This window comes from Alexandromys fortis, unplaced genomic scaffold, assembly GCF_014885135.2.
Source record: "Alexandromys fortis isolate MF-2015 unplaced genomic scaffold, M_Fortis_MF-2015_v1.1 scaffold_106, whole genome shotgun sequence".
Taxonomy (NCBI): Eukaryota; Metazoa; Chordata; class Mammalia; order Rodentia; family Cricetidae; genus Alexandromys; species Alexandromys fortis.
Window position 1 is genome coordinate 6238084 of NW_026067980.1, and position 24762 is coordinate 6262845.

Below are 24762 nucleotides of genomic sequence, written 5' to 3' on the forward strand. Positions count from 1 at the left end.
ATCAATGGCAATGTATTATACTACAGTCAACCAAACAGTCTAGATTAGTAAAAAAAAAAAAAAAAAATCAAACCTGATACGTATAAAGATAAAAACTTAAAAACCCCATGTCTTTTGTGGATAGAGCTCTCAGAACTACTATTTGTATCCCATCAAATTAATGGAATAATGGGAGCATGACAATCATTAAATTGGAATTTAAATTAGACATCCAACCTCAGAATTACTTATTCATGTAATCAACACTTACTAACTTCCTACAATAAGTCAAACATTATACATATTTTTCTCAAGGAAAGCACAACCTGTGAGGACTCCATCCCTCAATACAATGCACACAACACTTATCTTAACATCTACCTGAAAATTTCATGCCAAGTCTGGAATAGTTCTAGCTCATTGTTGTTGGTGTTCTTGTTTTGAGACAGGGTTTCCCTGTGTGTCCCTGACCGTTCTAGAACTCACCCTGTAGACCAGGCTAACCTCAGAGATATGCCAGCCTCTGCCTCCTGTGGGTTTGGATTAGAGGTGGTGTGCCACCAGTGCCCAGCCTTCCCTTCCTTATTTTGAGATAGGGTCTCCAGTCTATAGCTCATGCTGGCCTGGAACTATGAGTCCAGGCTAGTCTTGAACTCACAATGCTCCTGCCTCAGTCTCTAGAGTGTTGGGATTACAAAACTATCATTTTAGTTTTCTATAAGACTTCCTCAAGTAAACTAGAATTCCCAATTGTATCTGGCTTATAAAATAAAACCTCCGTTTCCTTTGGCTTTATAAGAATACTTTTGGGGAAAAAAAAGAATAGTTTTGGGCTAGGGTATATGCCCATTTTAGTGAGAAGCTGTAACTTAGTGTGGGAAGTCCTTCTGTCTATGTGTTGCTTTTATTGGTTAATGAATAAAGAAGATGCCTTGGCCTGTGATAGGGCTGAATAGAGCTAGGTGGGAAAATTACACTGAATGTTGGGAAAAAGAGGCGGAGTCAGTGAGATGCCTTGTAGCCACCAGAGAAAGATGCAAGCTATCAGCCAGAACCTTGCTAGTAGGCCACAAGCCTTATAGTAAAATATAAAATAATAGAAATGGGTTAATTTAAGATATAAGAGCTAGCTAGAAAGACACTTAAGCTATTGGCCAAAGAGTACTGCAAATAATATAGATTTCAGTGTGATTATTTCAGTTCTGGGCAGCCAGGAACAAACAAGCAGCCTCCCCCAACAGTAATTCTCCTCCAAAGGCTCTTATCTAGGCTGTCTACATGAATATTGCCAATAATATAAACATCAAGAGATCACCACAAGGGGAGATACAAGTAAGCGACCAGTCCCATCACACACTGTGAACACCAGGTAGACACATTACCTGCAGGTTTCAGATCTCCTATCCGAATAATGTGTGGCCAGTGCTGTAGTGTTTTAGCAAAAAAAGGGTTGGTTACTCCTAAGATGACTGAGGGCCTGGATAAAAACAAAACAAAACAAAGAGGTGCAAAACAAAAAAATTTAAAAGAACGCTAAATCACAGAAGAGTAAGTGACAGTTTATGAGCAAATGATATATAAATTATAGTTCCTTTTACTTGGCTTATTACATATTAATATGACAGGCAACATATTCAGTATTCGACACATGAAGATAAAAAGATATGATTGTTTTTATTAGATTTATTTATTTTGTTTTATGTGTGAGTGTTTTGCTTACATGTGTGCATCACATGTATGCTTGGCACCCTAGAAGGTCAGAGAAAGGCATCAGATGCCCTGGAACTGGAGTTAAGAACTGTTATGAACCACCATGCGGGTGCTGGGAATCAGACCTTGGGTCTTCTGGAGGAGCAGTTAATGCTTTGAACTGTGAGCCATCTTCCCAGTGCCCCAAAAACATGATTCTTAAAACAGAATATTGGTATAAAGGTAAGCACACTCAATCACGATGTCAACAACTGGAAGACACTAAAGAACAAAATGAGAATGAAATGTACAGTGATCACCAGGAGAACCTCTGTCTGCCAGGGTTTTCAAGGACAGATTCACCAGAGACATGATACAGATAAGACATGAAAAATGAGTAGTTTACTACCAAGTAGACAAGGAAGGCAAGGGCAATGCAGAATAGCACACACCAAACAATGAGGTGCAGGCAGTCTCTACCCAGAACTACACACAGAAGCACAGGTACTCAGTATGCCTGAGCAGAGTAGGGAGGATAACAGCTAAAGAAGAGTCAAGGGCAGCACAGAACATATACAATTAATATGCTATCTTGGGTTTTTGTTTGTTTGTTTTTCAGACAGGGTTTCTCTGTGCAGTCCTGGCTCTCCTGGAACCTGCTCTGTAGACACAATGGCCTCTAACTTGGATCTTCCTGCCTCTGCCTCTCCCAAGTGCTAGGATTAAAGGCATGCACCACCACTGCCCAGCTAATATGTTATCTTGTAAGCAAAGAGAAGCCACAAAGAATCAAGTGGAGGTATGGGACATAAAGGTTTTAGGCGTAATTTGGAGGATGTTCTGTAGAGACAGGAAGCCTGGGAGAAATACAAGAGTGGACAAAGAGGGTTGGAGAGATGGCTCAGAGCTTAAGAGCACCAGCAGCTCTTCCAGAGGACCTGAGTTCAATTCCCAGCAACCACAGTGGCTCACAACTATCTGTCATGAGATCTGGTGCCCTCTTCTGGCATGAAAGTGTATGTGCAGGAGGAACATTGTATGCATAATAAATATTAAAAAAAAAAGAGTGGACAAAGAAAAACTAGAGTTTGAAGAAAGAATTATGGAAAGAAGATAATAAATAGGTTGAGAGATGTTTTAGGGTGATGAACTGACAGAATTTAGTTAAGAATTTTTTTGGGCCATGTTAAGAAGACATAATACTATGTTTTTGATAACTAAGTCAAAATTTATCATGAAAGTAATAGGAGATTAGAACAAAAAAGAAGGAAATAAAAAGAAATCAGTTTAACATGCTTAGTTTCAGATGCATTAAGACATATGGGTGTGAAATGGGCATGGTGTTATATGCCTGTAATCCCAGCACTTGGGAGGCAAAAGCAGAAGGATCAATAGTTCAAAATCATCCTAAAGGACATTATCAAGTTTAAGAACACCCTGATTTATAGATGAGTTCTAGATCAACAGTGCTAGGGATTGAGATCCCATCTCAAAAAGAAAGAATACAGGTGTAACATTCTATACCACCAACAATATAAAGTCTGGATGTCGGAGAGATCTAAGGTACAAAGATATATTTCAGTCATTAGTATAGGATCTTTTAAGTTTCTGTTCTGTAGTTAGTCCAGAGTGGCCTGAACTCACCTCAGTCTTCCTATTCAGTTTCTCAAGTACTAAGATTATAGGAGTAAACTATCATTACCTCTGTCCTATAAACACACACACACACACACACACACACACACACACACACACACGCAACGGAGTTCTTGTTGGTTACCTCAAGCAATAAGAATAGAAAATATTTATGAATATTAAGAAGTTAGCCTGGGGTTTGGAAAAACAGCTCAGAGATTAAGAGCACTATCTGCCCTTTCAAAGCACTCAGGTTCATAACATTTCCTAGTACCCACGTGGCAGCTCACAACTATTTCAAACTCCAGTAACAGGGTATCTGATGCCCTCTGGACTCTATGAGCACTGAACATACATGGTGCATAGTCATCCTTGCAAGCAAAACACTTAGACACATAAAATAAATAAATAAATAGATTCTATTAAAAAAATAACACTTTTATTGCCAGCACTTGGAAGGCAGAGGCAGGCAGATCTCTGTGAGTTCAGGACAACCTGGTCTACAGACTGAGTTCCAGGACAGCCAGGGATACACAGAGAAACCCGCTTTCAAAAAACAAAACACAACCAAACAAAAACTTCCCAAAACTGCAACAGACACTGTGATGTTAACAGAAAGTCAAGAGATAAAGTAAATGGAAATTAATTTTGTTCTTCTAAAACTTTAGCTAAGAAGATAAGCAATTATAAAACAGGAGCTAACATAGAAAGAATATGATCATATTTCCCTTCCGTAGATTGGAAGAATTTTTCATAATCAGAGTAAAAAATCCAAGGAACAGATGGGTAATTGTTAATAACAGTACATAATCTATGAAGTAAAATCTCTCAAAGAAAGCAAGTTACTACTTTTCAAATCTTAAAATTACCAACAGCTCCCAAAATCTTTTGGAAAATCAATCTGTCAGCAAGTCAGAATTTTAAATTAAAAAGTTATTACACAACAAAATTTATTATACAGTTCTATAAAATTCTGGCAATAAAGGTACTACTTAGTTAACAAAAGTTTCTGTGTTTACTCACGGTGCTTGAGTACGGGTAGTATATTCTTTGAATTCACTATCATGAATTGTGAAGTAAGGTCGGAAATCACTGAAGTACTTTAATGGAGAGATGCAGCTGTTCAGCAGAAAGACCCAGAAATCAGGATTCTGCTCCATAACCATAAGACACTCATATAAACAACATATACCAATAGACAAATTATTCCAATACTGCCTTCATGTAAGCACTGATAACTAGTATTAACTGGAACTATCAAGGTCTAACTTCACATAAATGAGCGCGCGCGCGTGTGTGTGTGTGTGTGTGTGCGTGTGTGTGTGTGTGTGTGCGTGTGTGTGTGTGTGTGTGTGCGCGTGCGTGCCATCCAGAGCCGCAGAAACATGGTTCTAGCCCTAACTGACTGAAGTCAATCTTTTCATCCATTCTGAGAAAGGTGTTGCATGGACTGATGCAGTGAGTGGGGGAACATCACAGACTGGAGGTACTGAAAGTGTCAGCATCAAGAGCCCAATATACTCACTTAACAAGGGCCAGTACAGTTTCTGAAGACTCGGATGGTGATGGTGCCATAACTACAAGGGGCTCTCCCAACAGCACCAACTCCCACAGCATTTGACTATGAAGGAAAACTGGGCAGAAACACCTAGAAAGTGTTTACACAATAGAAATACTTTATTATTTATCCAATTTTGCCTTTCAAATTCCCAAATAGTCATTCTAAGAATTTCACATTGATACAAATTCTCCTGCTACTGACAGCTTGACCTGTAAACTAAGAATGTAGTAATATATACAGACATAAGTCTCTTATACATACTACATACACACATATATATGTATATACATATATATAAAAACAAAGCTAGGTGTGAGGCACACCCTTGTAATGAAGCACTTGGAAGGGAGAAGCAGGAGGGTCAGAAGCTCAAGAGCATCTCAGATAGTAAGTCCAAGACCTGTCTCAAAAAGGAAAAGAAATTAAAAACAAAAACAAAAACCAACCAATGTATCAGTTTGACTTATTCCAATTTTTTATAAAATTAGCTGTAACACACACAGATGGTAAACAATAAAAGCATGTTATCAAATTGTGTTAACATATGACAGGCCTATATTATTAGCAATCCTGTTATACTTGAATTTCTATTCTAAGTATTTTGAAGGAAACAAAATAATATTCCAAGGGGACATTTACTGAATGTCCGTAACTTAAAATTCAGTGCTAGGCCGGGGACACAGTTTTGCATAGAGCATGTACTTTGCACAGTGCAAGGCCCCGGGTTCAATCTAGAACACACACAGATTCACACATTCTACAAAGAGAAAAGTGGATACTTTAAAAAAAAAAATTAAGTGCAGTAGAAAGAAGGAAAAGAACAGAATGAGAAGTTCATCTGTGGCTGGTTCTGATTAACTGAGGTAACCTTTGTACCAGCCCAAGAGCTGAAGCTTCTGATATCAAAGGATGGTGATAACAAATCTCAGGGGTCTCTTATCTAACCAAGGAATTAATTCCTGGACCAACCCTGAATATTTTTACAGAGACCCTGGAGTTAGTCTGGGCTGTGAGGACACAAGTCCACTAGTGTGTTTAAGTCTCAACATTTGGTAACTTTTTTTTTTTTTTTTTTTTTTTTTTGGTTTTTCGAGACAGGGTTTCTCTGTGGTTTTGGAGCCTGTCCTGGAACTAGCTCTGTAGACCAGGCTGGTCTCGAACTCACAGAGATCCGCCTGCCTCTGCCTCCCGAGCGCTGGGATTAAAGGTGTGAGCCACCACCGCCCGGCCAAAAATAAGCTTTGTCACATAGCATTGGACTTGAGAACATTTATTATGACTTTGTGGTTTTTAATATATGTGGATAGAGAAATAAGTACATATATAAAATTTGTGTATCTAATATATATATATATATAAAAAATCAGATACTAAGAAAGTCTAAAAGCTTTGTCAATTCAGTCAATGGGTCTATCCAAACTGCTTCATTCTGAAATTTCATGGTGTGGGGAGGTGGAGTAACTATGTGCCTCTTATTGCACTACGAACCATCACCAAGTAACATCACGCAGAGTCCCTGACTTGTTTCTTTCAACTGTTTTGGAAACTACCCTTTAATTCCTATTTCAACTTAAGAATCAAGAGACTACTTGTGGGATTCAGAGGAAGCTAAAAGCAAAGGTCCAGTCCGCAGACAGTGATGTATGGAATAAGTGCTGGTCTAGTGAAAGGAGAAACACTGGCTGGCCCTCAGCTCTATCTCTACAACTCCAGGGGTCCCTTCTCTCAGAGTCTGAATGTAAAAATATCATTTCAACATAACAAATGCCACTTACATTAACAAACATAAAATGAAAATTTGAGGCAGGTATGGTGCAAAATCGTGTAATCTCAGCAGTTGGGAGGTGAAGTCAGGAAGACCAAGGCCAGCCTTAGCTATACAGTGAGTTTGGGGCCAGTAAAGATTACTGGAGAATCTGTCTCAAACAAAAACAAAAACAAAGAAAAAGGAAAGCTCTACACACTAGTACTGTCATGGGGAGCATTAGTGCGATCCTTTGATACTGTGCCAGGGATGATTTTTCATGGCTTAGTTTTTATTTGTAAAAAGATTTATTTGTGCTATTTTATACGTATGAATGTTCTGCCTTATGTCTATTCACCACATGCAGGCTTGGTGCCCATAGAGGCCAGAAGGGGCATCAGATCCCCTGGAACTGGAGCTATGGATGCCCGTGAACCACAGTGGGAGCTAGGAGTCAAACTTGAGTCCTCTGCAAGAGCAGCAAACGCTCTAAACCACTGAGCCATCCCTTCAGCCCCCATGGCTCAGACTTTTCTTTATTTCCTTTTTCCTTCTCCCTCTTCCCCTCAAATAAAAAGATTTAACATTCTCTGAAGGTCAAAAGAAAAACTTTCTTGTACATCTAGGCATGATGGCACACAAACTCCTTGCACCTGGGAGGTTGAGGCAGTAAAGCTATCCTAACACAGTGAAACAAAATGTAAGTAACCCCTCATACACACAAACCAAAAACCATCCCACAAAGCCCCCATAACAACAATAAAACACAGGAAACAAAAAACTAGTAACTGAAGTCTGAGTCAATTTATACAAATTCTTAGCATCTCTCTCAATGACAAGTATTCAAACTATTAGCAGTATATAATCTCTATGTATCTCTCCTGTAGTATTCATTTTTATAGATATTCCATCTTTATATACAAAGCTAAAACTTGTAAAAATTATAATTTTACACCTTACTCATATTTTATTTACAGAAAATTAAGCCTTGTCAAGATTTAGAAACAGTTCCACCACCCCAAAAACTCCCCCCTTCTCAAGTTTCTTTTCTTTGGGTTCTGGCCCTGTAGTGTTGCCTGTGCCAAAATTATGTAAATGAAACCATCTATTAAGTAGCTTAATATTAAGTCAGCATCTGTAATTAGCATACTGTCTTTTAAAGTCATTTATGCTGTTGTATCTATCAAAGGCTTGTCCACTAATTTATTATTGCCGAGTGGTTTTCTATGTGTATAGGTATTTGAAGTTGTATCCTATTTCAGGCTACTATGAATAAAGTAACTTTTTATTTATTGGTTTTTAAAAAGATTTTTAACAGTATCATATTATTTTTAAATTTTATTCACTCTATTTATTTGTTTGTTTGTTTGTTTATGACAGGGTTTCTCTGCATAACTATCCTGGCTATCTTAGAATTCTGTCTGTAAACCATGCTGGTCTCAAATTCACAGAGATCTGCTGTCTCTGTCTCTTAAGTACTGAGATTAAAGGGTTGTGCCATCACCACTCTATACTCGAGCGTTTTGCCTGTGTCTATCTGTGCCTAGTACACTGGATGCCCCGAGGCTGGAGTTACTGGAAGTTCCGAGTCACCATGTGGGTGCTGGGAGTCAAACTTGGGTCCTCTGGAAGAGCAGTCAGAGAGCTCTTATCCCCTGAGTCTCTCCCTACCCTGACAGAATACAGTTTGATCATATTCTTCCTCAACTCCTCCCAGAATCTACTCACCCCCCCAACTTCATGCTTTCTTTCTAAAACAAACAATCCAAAAATACAAAAAAAAAATCAAAACAAAACAACAACAACAAAGCATACAAGTTGTGTTGGCCAGCTACTCCTGAGCAAAAGCCCTGCCCCAGACTGTGGATGATATTCCCCAGGAGTAAAGGAAATTATGACACACGTGTATCTGCATGCAAGTCTTTGTGTGGGCTGCTGTTTCTCTATTTTTCTTTACTGAAGATTTTTTAAAGTACACCACAAAATTGAAAATTCAACTAAAAAAAAACAAACTCTACTTTTTCTAACATCTCCACAACACATGTCTCCTACTAAATGAAAGAAAAATTACTTTTTTATATAGCAGGACCCGGTGTATGCTCTACTTTCCTGTCTCATCAGGTGCAGCTGGGATGGAGCACTACCACCAAAACATTACAAGTATTCTCCATAAACAACAATTATCACAAGGTAAAAAGACAAAATAGTTAGCCATTTTTTTAATTCTTTACCTGAAAAGATCCACCTCATGAACAGTAGGTAAAATAATAGATGTGTGGGTGTCTGCCTAAAGGATTAAAAGAAAAGAAGAAAATTAGGGGCGATATCACTAAACTTTACAGAAACTGTTTTTTGGTTTTGTTTTTAAGACAGGGTCTAATGGTGTAATCTTGGCGTCCTGGAACTCAATGTATAGTCGAGGCTGGTCTAGAACTCACAGACTGGTGCAGAGATTAAGGGAAAACTGAAGCAAGGTCAAGGTCAGCCTCACTAGCAAGTTCCTGGCCAGACAGGGCTGCACAGTGATATCCCCATTCTGTGTTTTTCATGAAAGAGGATTGATACAGAAGACAGAGAAAAATATGAACACTGTGGGTAAAGACCAACCCACTGGCAGATGTGCGACCAGTCACACCTGCAGTTTGGCTACCGTTCACACTAGGCTATGTGCAGTGAGCAGCCAGTTTCCTGCGGCTCTAAGCTTCACTCAGAGAACAAAGGGGATGGAAATAGATTTAATCAAACTGATGAACAGAAACTGCTTTCAGAAAAATCTTTTTTCAGAAAAAAGTTCTGAATCCTTTTGACTGAGTCTTCTAAAATTAGGAGTCTGTTGGCTACCCTTCTAAGAGAAAACCTTTTCCAGAATCAACCCTCTTTTAAAAAGAATTTGCTGTCCTTTTGTCCTTCCAATTACGACACATACTCTGTGTTCTCTAGGACCAACTGAGATAGTAACAGCAACAACAACCAAAGCCAAGAAATGTTAGAAAGTTTATCAACAACTGTCTAAGACAGTAATGGGTGTATCAGAAGCTGCACTGTGGCCATAGCGTAGCCTCACACTACCTGCTGAGTTAGCTGCGCCATCTGAGTGGTCCCAGGCTTGTCATGACACGTGGGAATCCGGACCTTAAAGACAAAGAGAGAAGCTACTACCTTTATCTGTACGAGAAGTGCTCTATCTGGCTGCTAAAAAAAAAAAAGACATACTCAACACTTATAAAATGCTACAAATACCAAGTATTTATGTCGAATTTCAGAACTAAGGATATTCACTTTTAGGTACAGTGTAAGTAGGGGAACCAAAGTTTCCATGTATACAAACAGAGATCACTAAACACTAAGAAGCAAATTGCTAAAAAAACAAAGTAAGGACACCAACCTTATAGGGCTTCCTGCTTATCTTTCCAGCCTCTGCTTTATAATATACACACACCCAAACACACCCTCTCAAGTCTGCCAAATTTCTGTATAAACCCCACGGGAAACAATGGAAACTCTCAATCCAGTGCTATCAGTATTATTTTTTATGTTTGCCAAAGGAGTTGTGGGAGAACACATCTTCAAAACAGCAGATCTAAAGAAGGGACTTGTGAAGACGAAAGCCAAGGCCACAGATACATGAACTGCAAAGAACAAAGAACCTGAGCATATTTATACAAAATCTGAAAGAAAGCTCAAATTCCTTAGGTGGAAAACTGTGGGCTGGGGATACAGCTCAGTGGGAAAGCACTTGCCTAGCTCCGGTGACGCCCTGGGTTCAACCCCAATATACAGAGAGAAAAACAATGAAAAGAAAAAGCAAAAAACCTCACTGTAGCAGAGCATATTCCAAGGTAAGTATGCTTGGTCTGACAGTTACCATTTAGACCTGAAAACCAATGGCTTTTCTAGTTTACCTTAATTTTCAGGAATTCACACTCAATTTAAATGTTCTGTTTTTGCTCATCACCCATATTGCAGAATTTCACATCCCTGTGCAAATTCTACAAGGTGCAGTGCCTAACTGGAAGGGCCTGGCGTTGTGTGAAGGATTCTGTGGAGCAGGACAAACCGGTGGATCTGAAATGCTCGCAGCAGTAACAACAGCAATGGCAGTAGCACTACTATGTCACAGGACGTTAACAACAACATCCACGTGTGAGCTTTCTGCACAGCTCTTAGAAGGGCAGACAAATGAGATGGTGAGTTGTTACCTTCATTACTACCCCCATGATAGGCAGATGCAAAGTTTTCCCTGGCACTGGGGCAGGCCATCGGTCAACATCATTACAAGCTGAAAATGTAACAAAATATTTTCTTAATGTAAGTGGAAAATTAAAATACTTAAAATGGACACTGCAAGTTAAAGCTCTTTTGTAACATGGGAGAAACATTAATAATAACAACAGATAAAGTGCAAGTGATGAGATCTTTAACTTGCATTTCTTTCAGAAATACTATGTTAAAAACACTAGGATATATATTGGTCAGTTGTTCCATGGGAGATAACGAGATGGCTCAGCAGTTAAGAGCATTTCCTGCTTTTGCATAAGACCTGAGTTTGGTTTTTGGCACTGATGTCAGGAAACTCACAAGCACCTGCAACTCCAAGACTGCGGTGCCCTCTCTGGTCTCCTTCAGGCACTCACAAATAAGGCACACATACGGCTCTCTCTCACACACACATCAATCAAATTTTTTAATTTTTAAAATTTATTTGTTTTATGTGCAGTGGTTTTGGTCTTCATGTATGTCTGAGTGAGGGGGTCAGGTTCCCTGAACCTGGATTTACAGACAGCTGTGAGCTGTCATGTGGGTGAACCCAGGTCCTCTGAACTGACCCCAGGTTCTCTGGAAGAGCAGTCAGTACTCTTAAGCACTGAGCCATCTCTCCAGCTCAATAAACATGCTTTTAATTAACATGCTGTTGAATGACAAATAGGTTCAAGGGCAGTTTTCTTATTTATTTTTAACTACTAAAATGTTGCACACTAAAAATTTCTGTTCAATAGTACTTCAAGAACTATCAGTTCAAAACCGTATTCCCAACTCTAATAAACACCCTTATGTTGTTACAGTAGACAGAACCACAAAGCACTTCTGGAATTTATAGGTAAAGATGTCAGAGCAAAAATTCTGATTCTTTAGAATATCAACTTCCACTTTATGAAAACATTTTCATTTATTGGGGGGTGAGACACTGTTCAGATGTTGCTGCTAACAGCTCTACCAAAAGACCACACCTTGGTTCCCAGAAGCCATGTCAGGCAGCTCAGAACCATTTGGAACTCTAGCTTCAAGGGATCTGATACTTCTGGTCTCCAAGGGCACCGGCACACAGGTAGCAAACACACAAACACACACGCAGAAAAAAAACAAAAATAAGTATTTTTTAAAAGACGAAATAACTTGGGCTGGGTAAAGTGCTTGTTGCACAAGCAGGAGGAACTAAGTCTGACTCCCCAGAATTCTCAAGAAAAGCCAGGCATGGTAATGATGCACGGCTACGAGAAGGAGGCTCACTGAGAATCACTGGTCCATCAGCCTCGCCTAATTAGAAAGCCCTAGGTAAGAGACCCCATTTCAAAACTCAAGGTGAATGGCTCCTGAGGAATACCACAAAAGACTGACCACTGGCGTCCACACATATGCTCACACTTTGCATGTGTACTTGCACACACACATGCATCTGAAAATATGTGGATATGCACACATGAACAGATATACTTGAATACAGAATACATAACTCATGTAATATTTAACTTACCTGCTTCCAAGCAAGGTTCATTTTTTTCAAAATACTCTGGTGCTATCTGTTTGAGTACGGTGTTAAAAAAGTGAATATAAGGTAGTTTGCTGATCAAAACCAATGACTGAAGAAAGAAAGGGGACAAAGTTTTCTTAATGCCTAATAATTATAATTTTGGTTTATCATTTATATTTTGCATGAACAATTATTAATGAGCTAAAATTCAGCAAAAAAGTACTGATTTTGACATTAAAAGGTTTTTATACTACAATGTTAAAAGAAAATACAAAGCCATAACTGAGGAACGAAAAAAATTTAATATTATTATGCTTTAAAAACTAAAGGTATAAAAAAGAAAAAAAACTAAAGGTATATCACAGATATTTCTGTTCTTCAAGTAAAAAAGTTATTCCACAAACAAACTAATATAATGAACAATTTAAAAAGCCCAGCATAATTGTTAGTTTTAACTGTCAACTTGGGATAATCTATAGCCACTGGGAAGGGGCTATCAATGACCTTCTGTACCAGGTTGGTCTACAGGAGATTATCTTGATGTTAAATAAGGCAGGAAGACCCACCTACTATGGATGAAACCATTCTTTAGGCAGGGGATCCTGAACTAAGAGTGAAAAGAACAGGCTGAGCATGCTATGGGCACAATCACATGGGTCCAAGTCATCAGTATCTGAAGCTATTGCCACTGTGATCTCTCTACAAAGGTGGACTACACCCCAGAAGTAGGGCTAACATCAGCTGCATTCTCCCCTAGGTTGTTTGGGTCAGGGTATTTATCACAGCAACAGAAACAAATTAAGATGCCTACCAACTGTCTACAACATAGCAGCATCAAAAAAAAAAAAAACTAAAATAGCCACATGACATCTAAGGGAACAACAAACTGTGATGCTTGGTTCAGATCCCCATGGCTGTGAGTTCTACAGTTCAGTTGTGTTAATCCCTAAACACTGCAACTTTCATTATGATCACTTTAGATACAAACACACTGACTTTTACATGTAGTTTTTCCCTTGAAAGATGCTAATTTTATTTATTTTAAGATTTTACTTTTAGCCAGGTGGTGGTGGCGCACGCCTTTAATCCCAGCACTTGGGAGGCAGAGGCAGGCGGATTTCTTTGAGTTCGAGGCCAACCTGGGCTACAAGAGCTAGTTCCAGGACAGGCTCCAAAGGTACAGAGAAACCCTGTCTTGAAAAACAAACAAAAAAAATTTACTTTTATTTATGGGTATATGTGTCCACAGTGCCCAGAAGAAGGCTTCCGATCCCCTGGAGCTGGAGTTATAGATGGCTGTAAGCTGTCCAATGTGGTTGCTGGGAAGTGAAGGGCAGCCTCTGCAACAGCAGAATCACCCTTACCAGCTGAGCCGTCTCAGCTTAACTACCTTCTCCCTTTCTGTGCAGCACCAGCTAATGGGCGCTGAATGTCCTGGCTACAGATGGAGAAGGCATGTCCTAACAGCTCACATTAGGCAGGACTGATTCATTTTCCTCTAATTTATGAAAAAGACAATACATTTAGATTGGAAGTAAGAATGGCGAAGATGTTGCTAACTTTATTCACTGACTCGGGATAAAAAGAAGAAAACAAAAACTGCAGTGCAGGTTTTCACGGGGGGGGGGGGATGGTTAAGAATATTGATGTGGGAGTGATTTCTTATTAATAAAGAAACTGCCTAGGCCCCTTGATAGGCCAACCCTTAGGTGGGTGGAGTAAACAGAACAGAATGCTGGGAGAAAGAAGCTTAGTCGAGGAGTCGCCATGATTCTCCCACTCGAGACAGGCGCAGGTTAAGATCTTCCCTGGTGAGCCATCTCATGGGCTACGCAGATTATTAAAAATGGGTTAGATCAATATGTGGGAGCTAGCCAATGGGAGACTGGAACTAATGGGCCAGGCAGAGTTTAAAAGAATACAGTTTCTGTGTAATTATTTCAGGGCATAAGCTAGCCATGCGGGCGGCGGGGTGCCGGGGACGCAGCCTCGCCGCGCCTACTACAACAGAGCGGAGCCCAACGTGGGGCTAAATCCACTTAAAATTTTTAAACAGAGAAAAAACAGAGCTTAACGCAGTTTTGCTCTTTGTTCGTGGTGTGCCGTAGAGAGATTTCCTGATACAACAGAATATTACAACTTGTTTATTTTTCTCCCTTATTCTCCAGTGTCAATACACAGAACTCTCCCAGGTATTAACTGAAACACTACAGTTTATCAGAAGGCCAGCACAGAGATAGTAACAATTTAACAGTTAAAAATTACAAAACATGTGGCACCTTTAATCTTTAATCTCAGCACACAGAAGGCAGAGGCAGGTGGATTTCTGTGAATACAGTGAGGCTGGCCAGATCTACAGAGCAAGTTCCAGTTCTAGAACAACCAGAGTTACATATATGGGCAGACCCTGTCTTAAAAAAATGAATAATAAGATAGGTGCCTATAATCTAAAAAGCACAAGTGAAACATAAGAGCTCTCTAACCATTTCTACTTTAGAGTGGAAAACTGAGACAGGCTCTCATGGAGCTTAGGCTGGCCTCAAATTCCTGCTTCTTCTGTCTCTGCCTCCCAAGTGTTCAGACCACGGGCAGACACCTTTAAGTCCAGTGCTCACCTTTTCTAATCACAACTAAAAATATTAATAGTTCATCTAAAAATTACCTTCTGAAAGTAGCCTCTTTTAAGAGTTTTATCGCGAACTTGTCGGAAATACACATATCCATAAAAATATGCAGGATCTTTCTATGAAAAAAGAGACAAAAATTGTATGTGTGTATGTACATATATATGTAGTTATCCTTTAACAGTAACAGTGGACTTCCTTAATAACCCAAGTTAGTATATGAGAAATGCACAAAAGCCAGTCAGACCTTCCTACCAACAAACAAAAATCAGGAGAAGATAGCAGCCCTCGACTTGCCCAAGATTAAACTGCAGCCTGAGAACTAGGGGCGGGATTTCCCCAGGAAGCCGTCAGCTTATGTTCTGTTCCTATCTAGACTTGCAAACTGAAATCAGAAAAACACCAAATTCAGTGTTCCCAGTGTACACTGTTTCAGTAAATACAGTAATAAAATCTGAGGTGCCGGCACAGGGAAAGGATGATGATATTTACTGCACAAAGCCACTCCACCTGCACGTCTCAGATCACAATTCACAACGGCATCGTTTCCAGAACAGGAACTTCACAATCAATCCCACTCGCACACTGAGTCCTTAGCATTCGGACTTTCTCTGAGAAACCCAGATAGACAATAAGCACCCCCAAAGGCAAACAACAATAAAATGTCATCAAAGGTGACTGAGTGTACTAGCTCTAAAGCAACAAGCGCTAATGCTCCCTCTCACATGGCCACTTTTCCAACCTTTAAGTAAACGGGTAAATCTTTGTCAAACTGATCGAGAAGACAATGCAGTGACACCCTCCTCCCAGAAGACTGTCGGAATCGGAAACAAAACTGGGTATCTCCAAGACAACCTAATGAAAAAAAGAAAGGAAAAGCCAGTCAGGATGGCTCAGGGTGCCGTTTAAACAGTTTCGTCAATATCAGAGTGAAAGAACTTTACAAGTAACTTAAACACATTTCTTCATGTCTAAGAGAAGAAGAAAAAGACAGCTTAGAAATTCTAGGATTTACCCAGGTGTGGCGGAGCACGCCTTTAATCCTAGTACTTGGGAGCAGAGGCAGGCGGATCTCTGGGGGCTGAGGTCTGGTCTACAGAGTGAGCTCTAGAACAGTGAGAGCTACAGAATGAGACTGTGCCTCGGAAACACAAACAAAATAAATTCTGAACTTGCTCAGTTAGAGGAAAAATGCACAGCTTAATTCTTAATTGTTTCTGCAGTTTTTCCTGCTTCATTTTCCAGTGTCATTCACTGTTTTAATTTGCCTACGTATATCGTCTCACAAATATAAACTAATAAAGCTAAACACACAAGCACTCACACATCAGCACGTGCACACACACACAAAACACACCTTTTGTTCAAATCTAGTCTATACTAGCTTCTGTTTTGAGACAGGTTCTCACTATGTGGATGGTCTGAACTCTACATAAACAAGGCTATGTAAACAAGAACTCAACAATCTGCCCGCCTCTGCCTCCCAAGTGCTGGGATTAAAGGTATGTGCTACCATATCCATGTATATAAAATGTTTAAAAATCTTTTTGAAATAGGGTATCGCGTGGCTAAGCCTGGCCTCAAACCTGCTATGCAGTCTTGAAGTCCTGGTCTTCGGGTCCCTGCCTCCCCAGTGCTGAGATTACAGTGATGCCATCAGGCCAGTTTTATGAATTGCAGCGCAGTGAACATAGGAACTCTTGATGCTAGGTAAGCACGACCTCCAGTAGACTACAGACTCAGTTTCTAAATACATAAAAGCAGACAAAGCTGTAGTGTTTGGGGATACAGGACCCAGTGAGGAAAAAACAGTAATAATAAAATATAAGTGGGTATACTTGGAGGAGGGAGCAGGTGAGACAGAAGAGGCTTGAGGAGGAGACAGGTGCTGGCAATTGGTCCTGTAATGTTTTCTATTTCACAACGGGAGGCTCCTTTAAAAATACATAACATACAGCCAGGAGGTGGTGGTGAATGATTTTAATCCCAGCACTCGGGAGTTAGAGGCAGGCAGATCTCTGTGAATTCAAGGTAAGCCTGGTCTATTGAGCAAGTTCCAGGACAGACTCCAAAGCTACACAGAGAAATCCTGTCTCGAAAAACAAAAACAAACAAACAACAAAAAACTCATAATATACAAGACTCAGTAAGAGTCCAAGTAATCAACTTAGCATCTTAATCATCTGAATTAACAATTTCAACTTTAATCATTTCAGCAAGCCTCTTAAAATGCAATTTTTAATTAAACTCATCAAGCAATAATTACTTTTAAGAAATGATTAAACTTTAAAAACTAGGTTCTTAAAACACACATGAGCTGGTGAAATGGCTGAACTAGTGAGATGACTTGGCAAGTAAAAGTGCTTTCTACTCAAGCCTGGGAACAAACGGCGCTCAATTTCCACACACACAGATGAAGCAGAGAACTGACCTCTGACAACTGTCCTCTGGCCTCCATCCATGGATGGCAGCTCAGTGGCACATGTGTACCAACATGTGTGTATGTGCACACATACACACAGTAATAGTTTTTAAAATTATATTAAAATCTAAATACTTGCAGTAATATCACTTAGATTTTTCCCAAGTAATACATTAGAATTAATATAATGTTCAATATTTCTACAATTACACATGTTACTTACTACTTTTTATTTTCCTTATATGACATTCTAAACAGGAAGCATAAACCTCACAACTGTTCAACCTTCTCAAAAGCCAAATTAGGTAAGTATCCCTAGTGGCAATTATAGGCACTAATATTCTTTGCTATTGGAGAAAAGACGTGAAAGGAACTGAGTTTCTCTGTTTTCAAACTAAGTCCTGCTATGGTTTTCAGGCTGGTCTGGAACTCAGTACGCAGCCAAGGCTGGTGTCAAACTCAAAATCCTCCTGCCTCAGTCTCCTGAGTGCTAGGATTACAAGTATGTACAATACATCTGGACCTACATATTCTGTGATGCGCTCTAGTAGTGTTTTAGTTAAACAAGCGTGTATACCAATGCCTCATATTTTCTCTTTAGAAAACGCTAGCTTGAGTATGAAGTGATCCTACAAAAGGCATGTCCCCAGTGAACGGCACTATTTGGGGAGGTTCTGAAAACGTTAGAAGGTAGAGCCTAGATGGAAGAAGCAGGTCACCGGGGCAAGTCCTTGAGGACACCTTTACATCCAGCTTCCTTCTGCTGGACTCTCTGCTTTCTGTCTGTAGTCATGAGGGAGCTATTCCACCATACAGAACTATGCATTTTATAAGTGAATTGCATGTTAAGTGAATTGAAGTATGTGTGGACATGCAAGGCCTTTACAGACTGAGTCATCTCCTTAGCCCCAAGCTCTTGTTAAGATTGATTTATTTCAATTGTATGTGTATGAGTGTCAGCCTGCATGTATGTATGTGTACCACAGAGGCTAGAAGAGGGCATCAGATCCTCCCCCTCCCTTTTTATGAGACATGGCTTCTCTGTGTAACAGTCCTGGCTGCCCTGGAACTAGCTCTTGTAAACCAGGCTGGACTCAAACTCACAGAGATCCGCCTGCTTCTGCATCCCAAGTGCTGGGATTAAAGGCGTGCGCCACCACCGCCTGGCTTAGATCCTCTTTAAACTTGAGTTACAAATAGTTGTTAACCACCACAGGGGTGCTCCAAACAGGACTTGGGTCTTTTACAAGAGTAGCCAGGGCTCCTAACTGCTGATCCACCGACCCAGCCCCAGCACTACTGTTCTTTAGTGTTATTTCACTGACAATCAGGACAGATATTGAAACTGCTTTTCTTCAGTTAACAAAAGCCTCTCTCAAAAGCAAAGCTCTTCAGGTCAGAGTTGTTCCATTCACTGGTCTCTGGCCAAATTGCCCATTCAAAAAGTAGCAGTCCGTCCAGTCATGGCTCTTCTTATATGAAGGTCAGGGAGATGGCAGGAAGACCTCCTTCCATTTTAAGATTACTCTAGGATGTTTTTAAAGCTTCTTTTACCCATGCCATACCCTGAGATGGCAGAGTTAAAGACAAACAGAAAAACTTATTATTATTCTTTTTTTTTTTTCGAGACAGGGTTTCTCTGTGTATCTCTGGCTGTCCTGGAACCCGCTCTGTAGACCAGGCTAGCCTCAAACTCACAGAGATCCGCCTACTCTGTCTCCCTGAGTGCTGGAATTAAAGACATGCGCCATCATTGCCTGGCTCAGACAAATTTCTTATAACAGTCTCTCAAAGATTTAAGAAAAAAAATATTTTTCCTGATGTTAACAGACAACTTTAAAAGATTATTTCTACAATATCACAAACATATGAATATGGCATGTGTCAGGATACATATGACTAAGATAAAACTTCAAGGCTAGCTCCTTGCAAGGCTCAGAGGTGCACGTCTATAACCCCAGAACTAGGGAGATGGAGAGACTATCATCAAGTTTCCAGGCCAGTCTGTGCTGCATCAGAAGACCATGAACAACAACAAACAAGAAAGAAGAAGATAAAGGCTCTACTCTGTGGCCCTGAGGTCTTTGCAGTCATTCACCCTTCTGTCGTTAGGGCAGCTGAGATGGAACTGCTCAGAGACAGTGTTTCAGAGCAGAGCCTCTTAAGTTTCTAGGTGTACAAGTATGGAAGAAATGTAGACGTGTACAAGTACAGAAGTGTACAAATGCAGAAGTATAGACGTGTGCAAGTACAGAAGTGTACAAATGCAGAAGTACAGAAGTGTGCAAGTACAGAAGTGTACAAATGCAGAAGTACAGAAGTGTGCAAGTACAGAAGTGTACAAATGCAGAAGTATAGACGTGTGAAAATACAGAAGTTTACAAATGCAGAAGTATAGACGTGTGCAAGTACAGAAGTGTACAAATGCAGAAGTACAGAAGTGTGAGGGTACAGACGTGTACAGTGCAAAAGTATAAAAGTATACAAGTATAAAGGTATCTAAATGCAGAAGTGTATTAGTTTAAAAGTGTAGAAGTTAAGAAATGTAGAAGGGGTCTGGAGAGATGGCTCAGTGGTTAAGAACACTGGTTACTCTTCCAGAGGACCTGGGATCAATTCTCAGTACCCATATGGCAGCTCACAACTGTCTGTAACTCCATTCCAGGGGATCCTACATCTTCATATAACATACATTTAGGCAAAACACCAATGCACATAAAATAAAAATGAATAACTTTTAAAAAGCATAAAAATATAGAACTTTAAGTGTATAAGTTTAGAAGTAAAGTATAGGACTGTAGTGTATGAGTTTAGAAGTGAAGTATAGGACTGTAGTGTATAAGTTTAGTGTTTGGTGTAACCTCTACATTAACACAAATCCATAAACTTATAAGTACATAAGTTGGATACACTTAAAAGCTTTTCTAGCAGTCTGACACTAGTGTAACAAATTTAGTTTTATTTTGTTTTACTAATATTTTTAAATTTCTATTTTCTAATATTTTGTTTCCCTTACATTTCACAGAAGTATTAGTTCACCAAAACAACAGGTCCTTCAGTACAGGCAATTTAAGGAGTGTACCATACAGTGCAGTGTCCGTGCTCCTTAACACAAACAGTGTCTGCAAGCCAAGTCTACCCACAACGAGGACTGTGTCTTCCTTGAATTCATCACTACTTAAAATTCTCTCTGAGACTAAATTTTCTTCCTTGACACGTATTAAATACAGACTCCTGTCCTTGAGTATAGCTGATGTTGAAATAGGAGCGGCGGGGCTGTGTCCCCGGCACCCGGCCGCCCGCATGGCTAGCTTATGCCCGAAATAATTACACAGAAACTGTATTCTTTCAAACACTGCCTGGCCCGGCTAGTTCCAGCTTCTTATTGGCTAGCTCTAACATATTGTTCTAACCCATTTCTAATATTCTGTGTAGCCCACGAGCTGGCTTACCAGGGAGGATCTTAACCTGCATCTGTCTGGAGCGGGAGAATCATGGCGACTCTTCTTCTAACCTTCTTTCTCCCAGAATTCTCTTCTGTATACTCCGCCTACCTAATTTTCTATCCAATAAAATGGGCCAAGGCAGTTTCTTTATTAATAAGAAACCATTCCCACATCAAGCTGAGTTTGAGGAACATCTACATCCAGATGGCGATAATAGTAAATAATGACGGACAGTCTGGTGTGTAGATGGGGGCAAGCACACTTTAAATTCATACTCAGACAAAATGCATTCAAAACGCAAAAACAAACCAAGTATTTTTTTTTCTAAAATCATGAAGATCTAAGGTTTACATGAAGGGAGAGTTAGAGAATTGGTGAACTGTTTCACTGTGAACTGTAAAAGTATTTCCTTCTGTGGTTTTCATACAGTCTAAATTGTTATTCTACCTTTTTATTTGAGTGGGGGTGTATCATGGAAAGGAAATCTTGATTTATGATTCATTCCTAAAGTCTGCTCTGCTGTGCCAAGATTTCCTTCCACAGTAAATAAAAGCTATTCTGGAAATTTTAAATCAATCTCAAAGTTGGAGCAGTAATTATAACTTCCATTTACAAGACACAGAGGAAAAACAGTGGTTTGGATAACCACCATGAGCTCTGGGCTCTGAGATGCTCTCTAGAGCATGCTCATTAGACTATCAAGATGCTGCCTTCAACATACCTAAACATAATAAAGGCAATATACAGTAAGCCAACAGCCAACATCAAACTAAATGGAGAGAAATTCAAAGAGGAGTCCCACTAAAATCAGGAACAAGACAAGGCTGTCCACTCTCTTCATATCTATTCAATATAGTTTTTGAGGTCCTAGCTAAAGCAATAAGACACCAAAAAGAGACCAAATGATATAAGTCGGAAAAGAACTCTCACTGTTTGCTGATGATATGACAGTTTACATAAGCGACCCCAAAAATTCTACCAAGGAACTTCTACAACTCATAAACATTTTCAGTAATGTAGCAGGATATAAGATTGACTCAAAAAAAATCAGTAGCCCTTCTGTACACAGATGATAAAAGGGCTGTGGAAGAAATCAGAGAATCAACACCCTTCACAATAGCCACAAATAGCATAAAATATCTCGGAGTAACTCTGACCAAACAAGTGGAAGACTTGTATGATGAGAACTTTAAATCTTTGAAGAAAGAAATTGAAGAACATATCAGAAAGTGGAAAGATCTCCCATGTTCTTGGGTAGGTAGAATTAACACAGTAAAAATGATAATCTTACCAAAAGCAATCTACAGATTCAATGCAATGCCCAGCAAAATTCTTCAAAGACCTTGAAAGAAGAGTACCCAACTTCATATGGAAAAGCAAAAAACCCAGGATAGCCAAAACAATCCTGTACAATAAAAGAACTTCTGGAGGCATCACAATCCCTAACTTCAAACTCTACTACGGAGTTACAGTACTGAAAACAGCCTGGTATTGGCATAAGAACCGACAGGAGAACCAATGGAACTGAATCGATAACCCAGATATCAATCCACACCTTCGAACACCTGATTTTTGACAAGGAAGCAAAAAATATCAAATGAAAAAAAAGAAAGCATATTTCTTATGCCAAATGGCATAACTGGATATCAACATGTAGAAGAATGCAAATAGATCCATATCTATCACCATGTACAAAACTCAAGTCCAAATGAATCAAAGACCTCAACATAAAGCCAGCCACCCTGAATCTCAGAAGAAAAAGTGGGAAGTACACTTGAACATGTTGGCACAGGAGACCACTTCCTAAATATAAGCCCAGTAGCACAGACAGAGAAACAATTAATAAATGGAACCTCTTAAAACTGAAAAGCTTCTGTGAAGCAAAGGACACAGTCAACAAGACAAAACAACAGCCTACAGAATGGGAAAAGATCTTCACTAACCCCACATCAGACGGAGGTCTCATCTCCAAAATACACAAAGAACTCAAAAAAATTGTCATCAAAAAAACAATCTAATAAAAAAGTGTAGTATAGACCTAAACAAAGAACTCTCAACAGAGGAATCTAAAATGGCTGAAAGACACTTAAGGAAATGTTCAACCCAAAGCCAGAAAGACATTTATCATATGTACTCACTCATAAGTGATTTTTAAACATAAGGCAAAGAAAATCGGCCTACAAATCATAATCCCAGAAAACCTAAATAACAATGAGAACTCTAAGAGAGACATACATGGATCTAATCTACATGGGAAGTAGAAAAAGGCAAGATCACCTGAGTAAATTGAGAACATTTGGACCTTGGGAGAGTGTTGAAGGGGAAGGGAGAGGCAGGGAGGGGAGCAGAGAAAAATGTAGAGCTCAAAAAAAATCATATATATATATATATACACACACACACACACATAACATATATATATGAAGCTGCTTTGAATACCATTTGACAATTTCACTTATATGTTTCAACCATGCTTTGGGTAAAATAAACTATACTTCATTTGATGGGTTGCTTATTAAGAAAATATTTAAAAATCTGTAGGTCATTCATATGCTTAAAATATTAAAATTTTTAATTATATAGATTTACACTTGAGTCTAAACTTACCAAAAAAAATGATACACACAGATACTATTAAATGTTATCAAAAAGGCTATCAAGTGCCAGGTATAGTGGTGCACACCTTTAATCCCTACACTTGGGAGGCAGAGTCAGGTGGGTCTCTGTGAGTTCAAGGCCAGCTTGATCTAGTAGAGAGTTCCAGGACAGCCAGAGTTATATAGTGAAACCCTAGCCCAAATAAACCCAAAACCAAACCAACCAAATAAAACAAAACAAAACAAGCCTATCAAGTAGCTTGGTTGTAAAATTGTTGCCTGGGCATGCACAAGGTTCAACCCCCAATACTATAAATAAATAAAATAAATGAATTAAAAAAATTTTAAAGGCTGCCAAAGTACCATGGAATTATTAACACTGCTTTTTAGCATTGATGTTTGGAAGAGAAGGGAAGTTTTTCTTCTAGTCTCTGTATTTCAGGGGCTAGGTTCTGTGCATCAAGCTGAACAATAAAATATTAACAACAGAAAAGCTTTAGCTGGGCCTGGTGGTAAGCCTTTCATCCTAGCACTTGTTAAGCTGAGCCAGGCGACGCTCTGTATTTGAGTACAGCATGGTCTACAAAGCGAGTTCCAGGGCAGCCAGGCCTATTGAGAGACACCCTGTCTTGAAAAACTGGTGGGGGGAGGGGATGATAGAAAAGACTTATTTTAAGGCTGGAGAGATGGCTTAGAGGTTAAGAGCATTGCTTGCTCTTCCAAAGGTCCTGAGTTCAATTCCCAGCAACCACATGGTGGCTCACAACCATCTGTAATGGGGTCTGGTGCCCTCTTCTGGACTGCAGGCATACATACAGACAGACTATTACATACATAATAAATAAATACATACATACATACATACATACATAAATAAATAAATTTTTTTAAAAAAAAAAAGAGAAGAAAAGACTTATTTTACATTTCTGAAAGCCTTACAGAAAAGGTTGACACTCCAATGGAAGTTAGATCTGGGAGCTTACATAAAATTTTAACAGAAATTAAATTCTGATACATTAAACAGTTTGGCCTTCTAGAAGTAGTAAACTGTGGGAAGGTATATATATACATACACAAGTTAAATATTATTTAGCTAAGATTGTTTATACTGATTAAAGTGAATGCCATCTCTAGCAAGAGGTAAGAATCTTGAGACAGCAAAATGGCTCAGATCGTAAAGGTACTTGCTGCACAAGCTGGGAAACCTGAGACTGACCTGTGGAAGGAACCCACTTAAATGGTAAGAGAGAATCAATTCTATGAAGTTGCCCTCTAACCATGCCTTCCATAGCATGTGCAACTACACACATCACACA

General features: G+C 39.4%; 1 protein-coding gene across 3 annotated transcripts in view; it reads right to left on the reverse strand.

The window, feature by feature from the left end:
• Dennd6a (DENN domain containing 6A) overlaps window positions 1-24762 on the reverse strand; it is a 42305-nt gene that overhangs the window by 12850 nt on the left and 4693 nt on the right. Inside the window, exons 3-10 of one of the 3 annotated variants that reach the window (XM_050158190.1) lie at window positions 15020-15100; window positions 12361-12466; window positions 10808-10887; window positions 9678-9740; window positions 8840-8895; window positions 4829-4951; window positions 4327-4422; window positions 1362-1456 (exon numbers count right to left, since the gene is read on the reverse strand). In XM_050158190.1, coding sequence (XP_050014147.1) covers window positions 1362-1456; window positions 4327-4422; window positions 4829-4951; window positions 8840-8895; window positions 9678-9740; window positions 10808-10825 — 451 coding nt within the window. In that variant the 5' untranslated portion in view covers window positions 10826-10887; window positions 12361-12466; window positions 15020-15100. Of the gene's footprint in view, window positions 1-1361; window positions 1457-4326; window positions 4423-4828; window positions 4952-8839; window positions 8896-9677; window positions 9741-10807; window positions 10888-12360; window positions 12467-15019; window positions 15101-24762 lie in introns of those variants that run through there. The other 2 variants (XM_050158188.1, XM_050158189.1) reach the window with 2 other exon arrangements.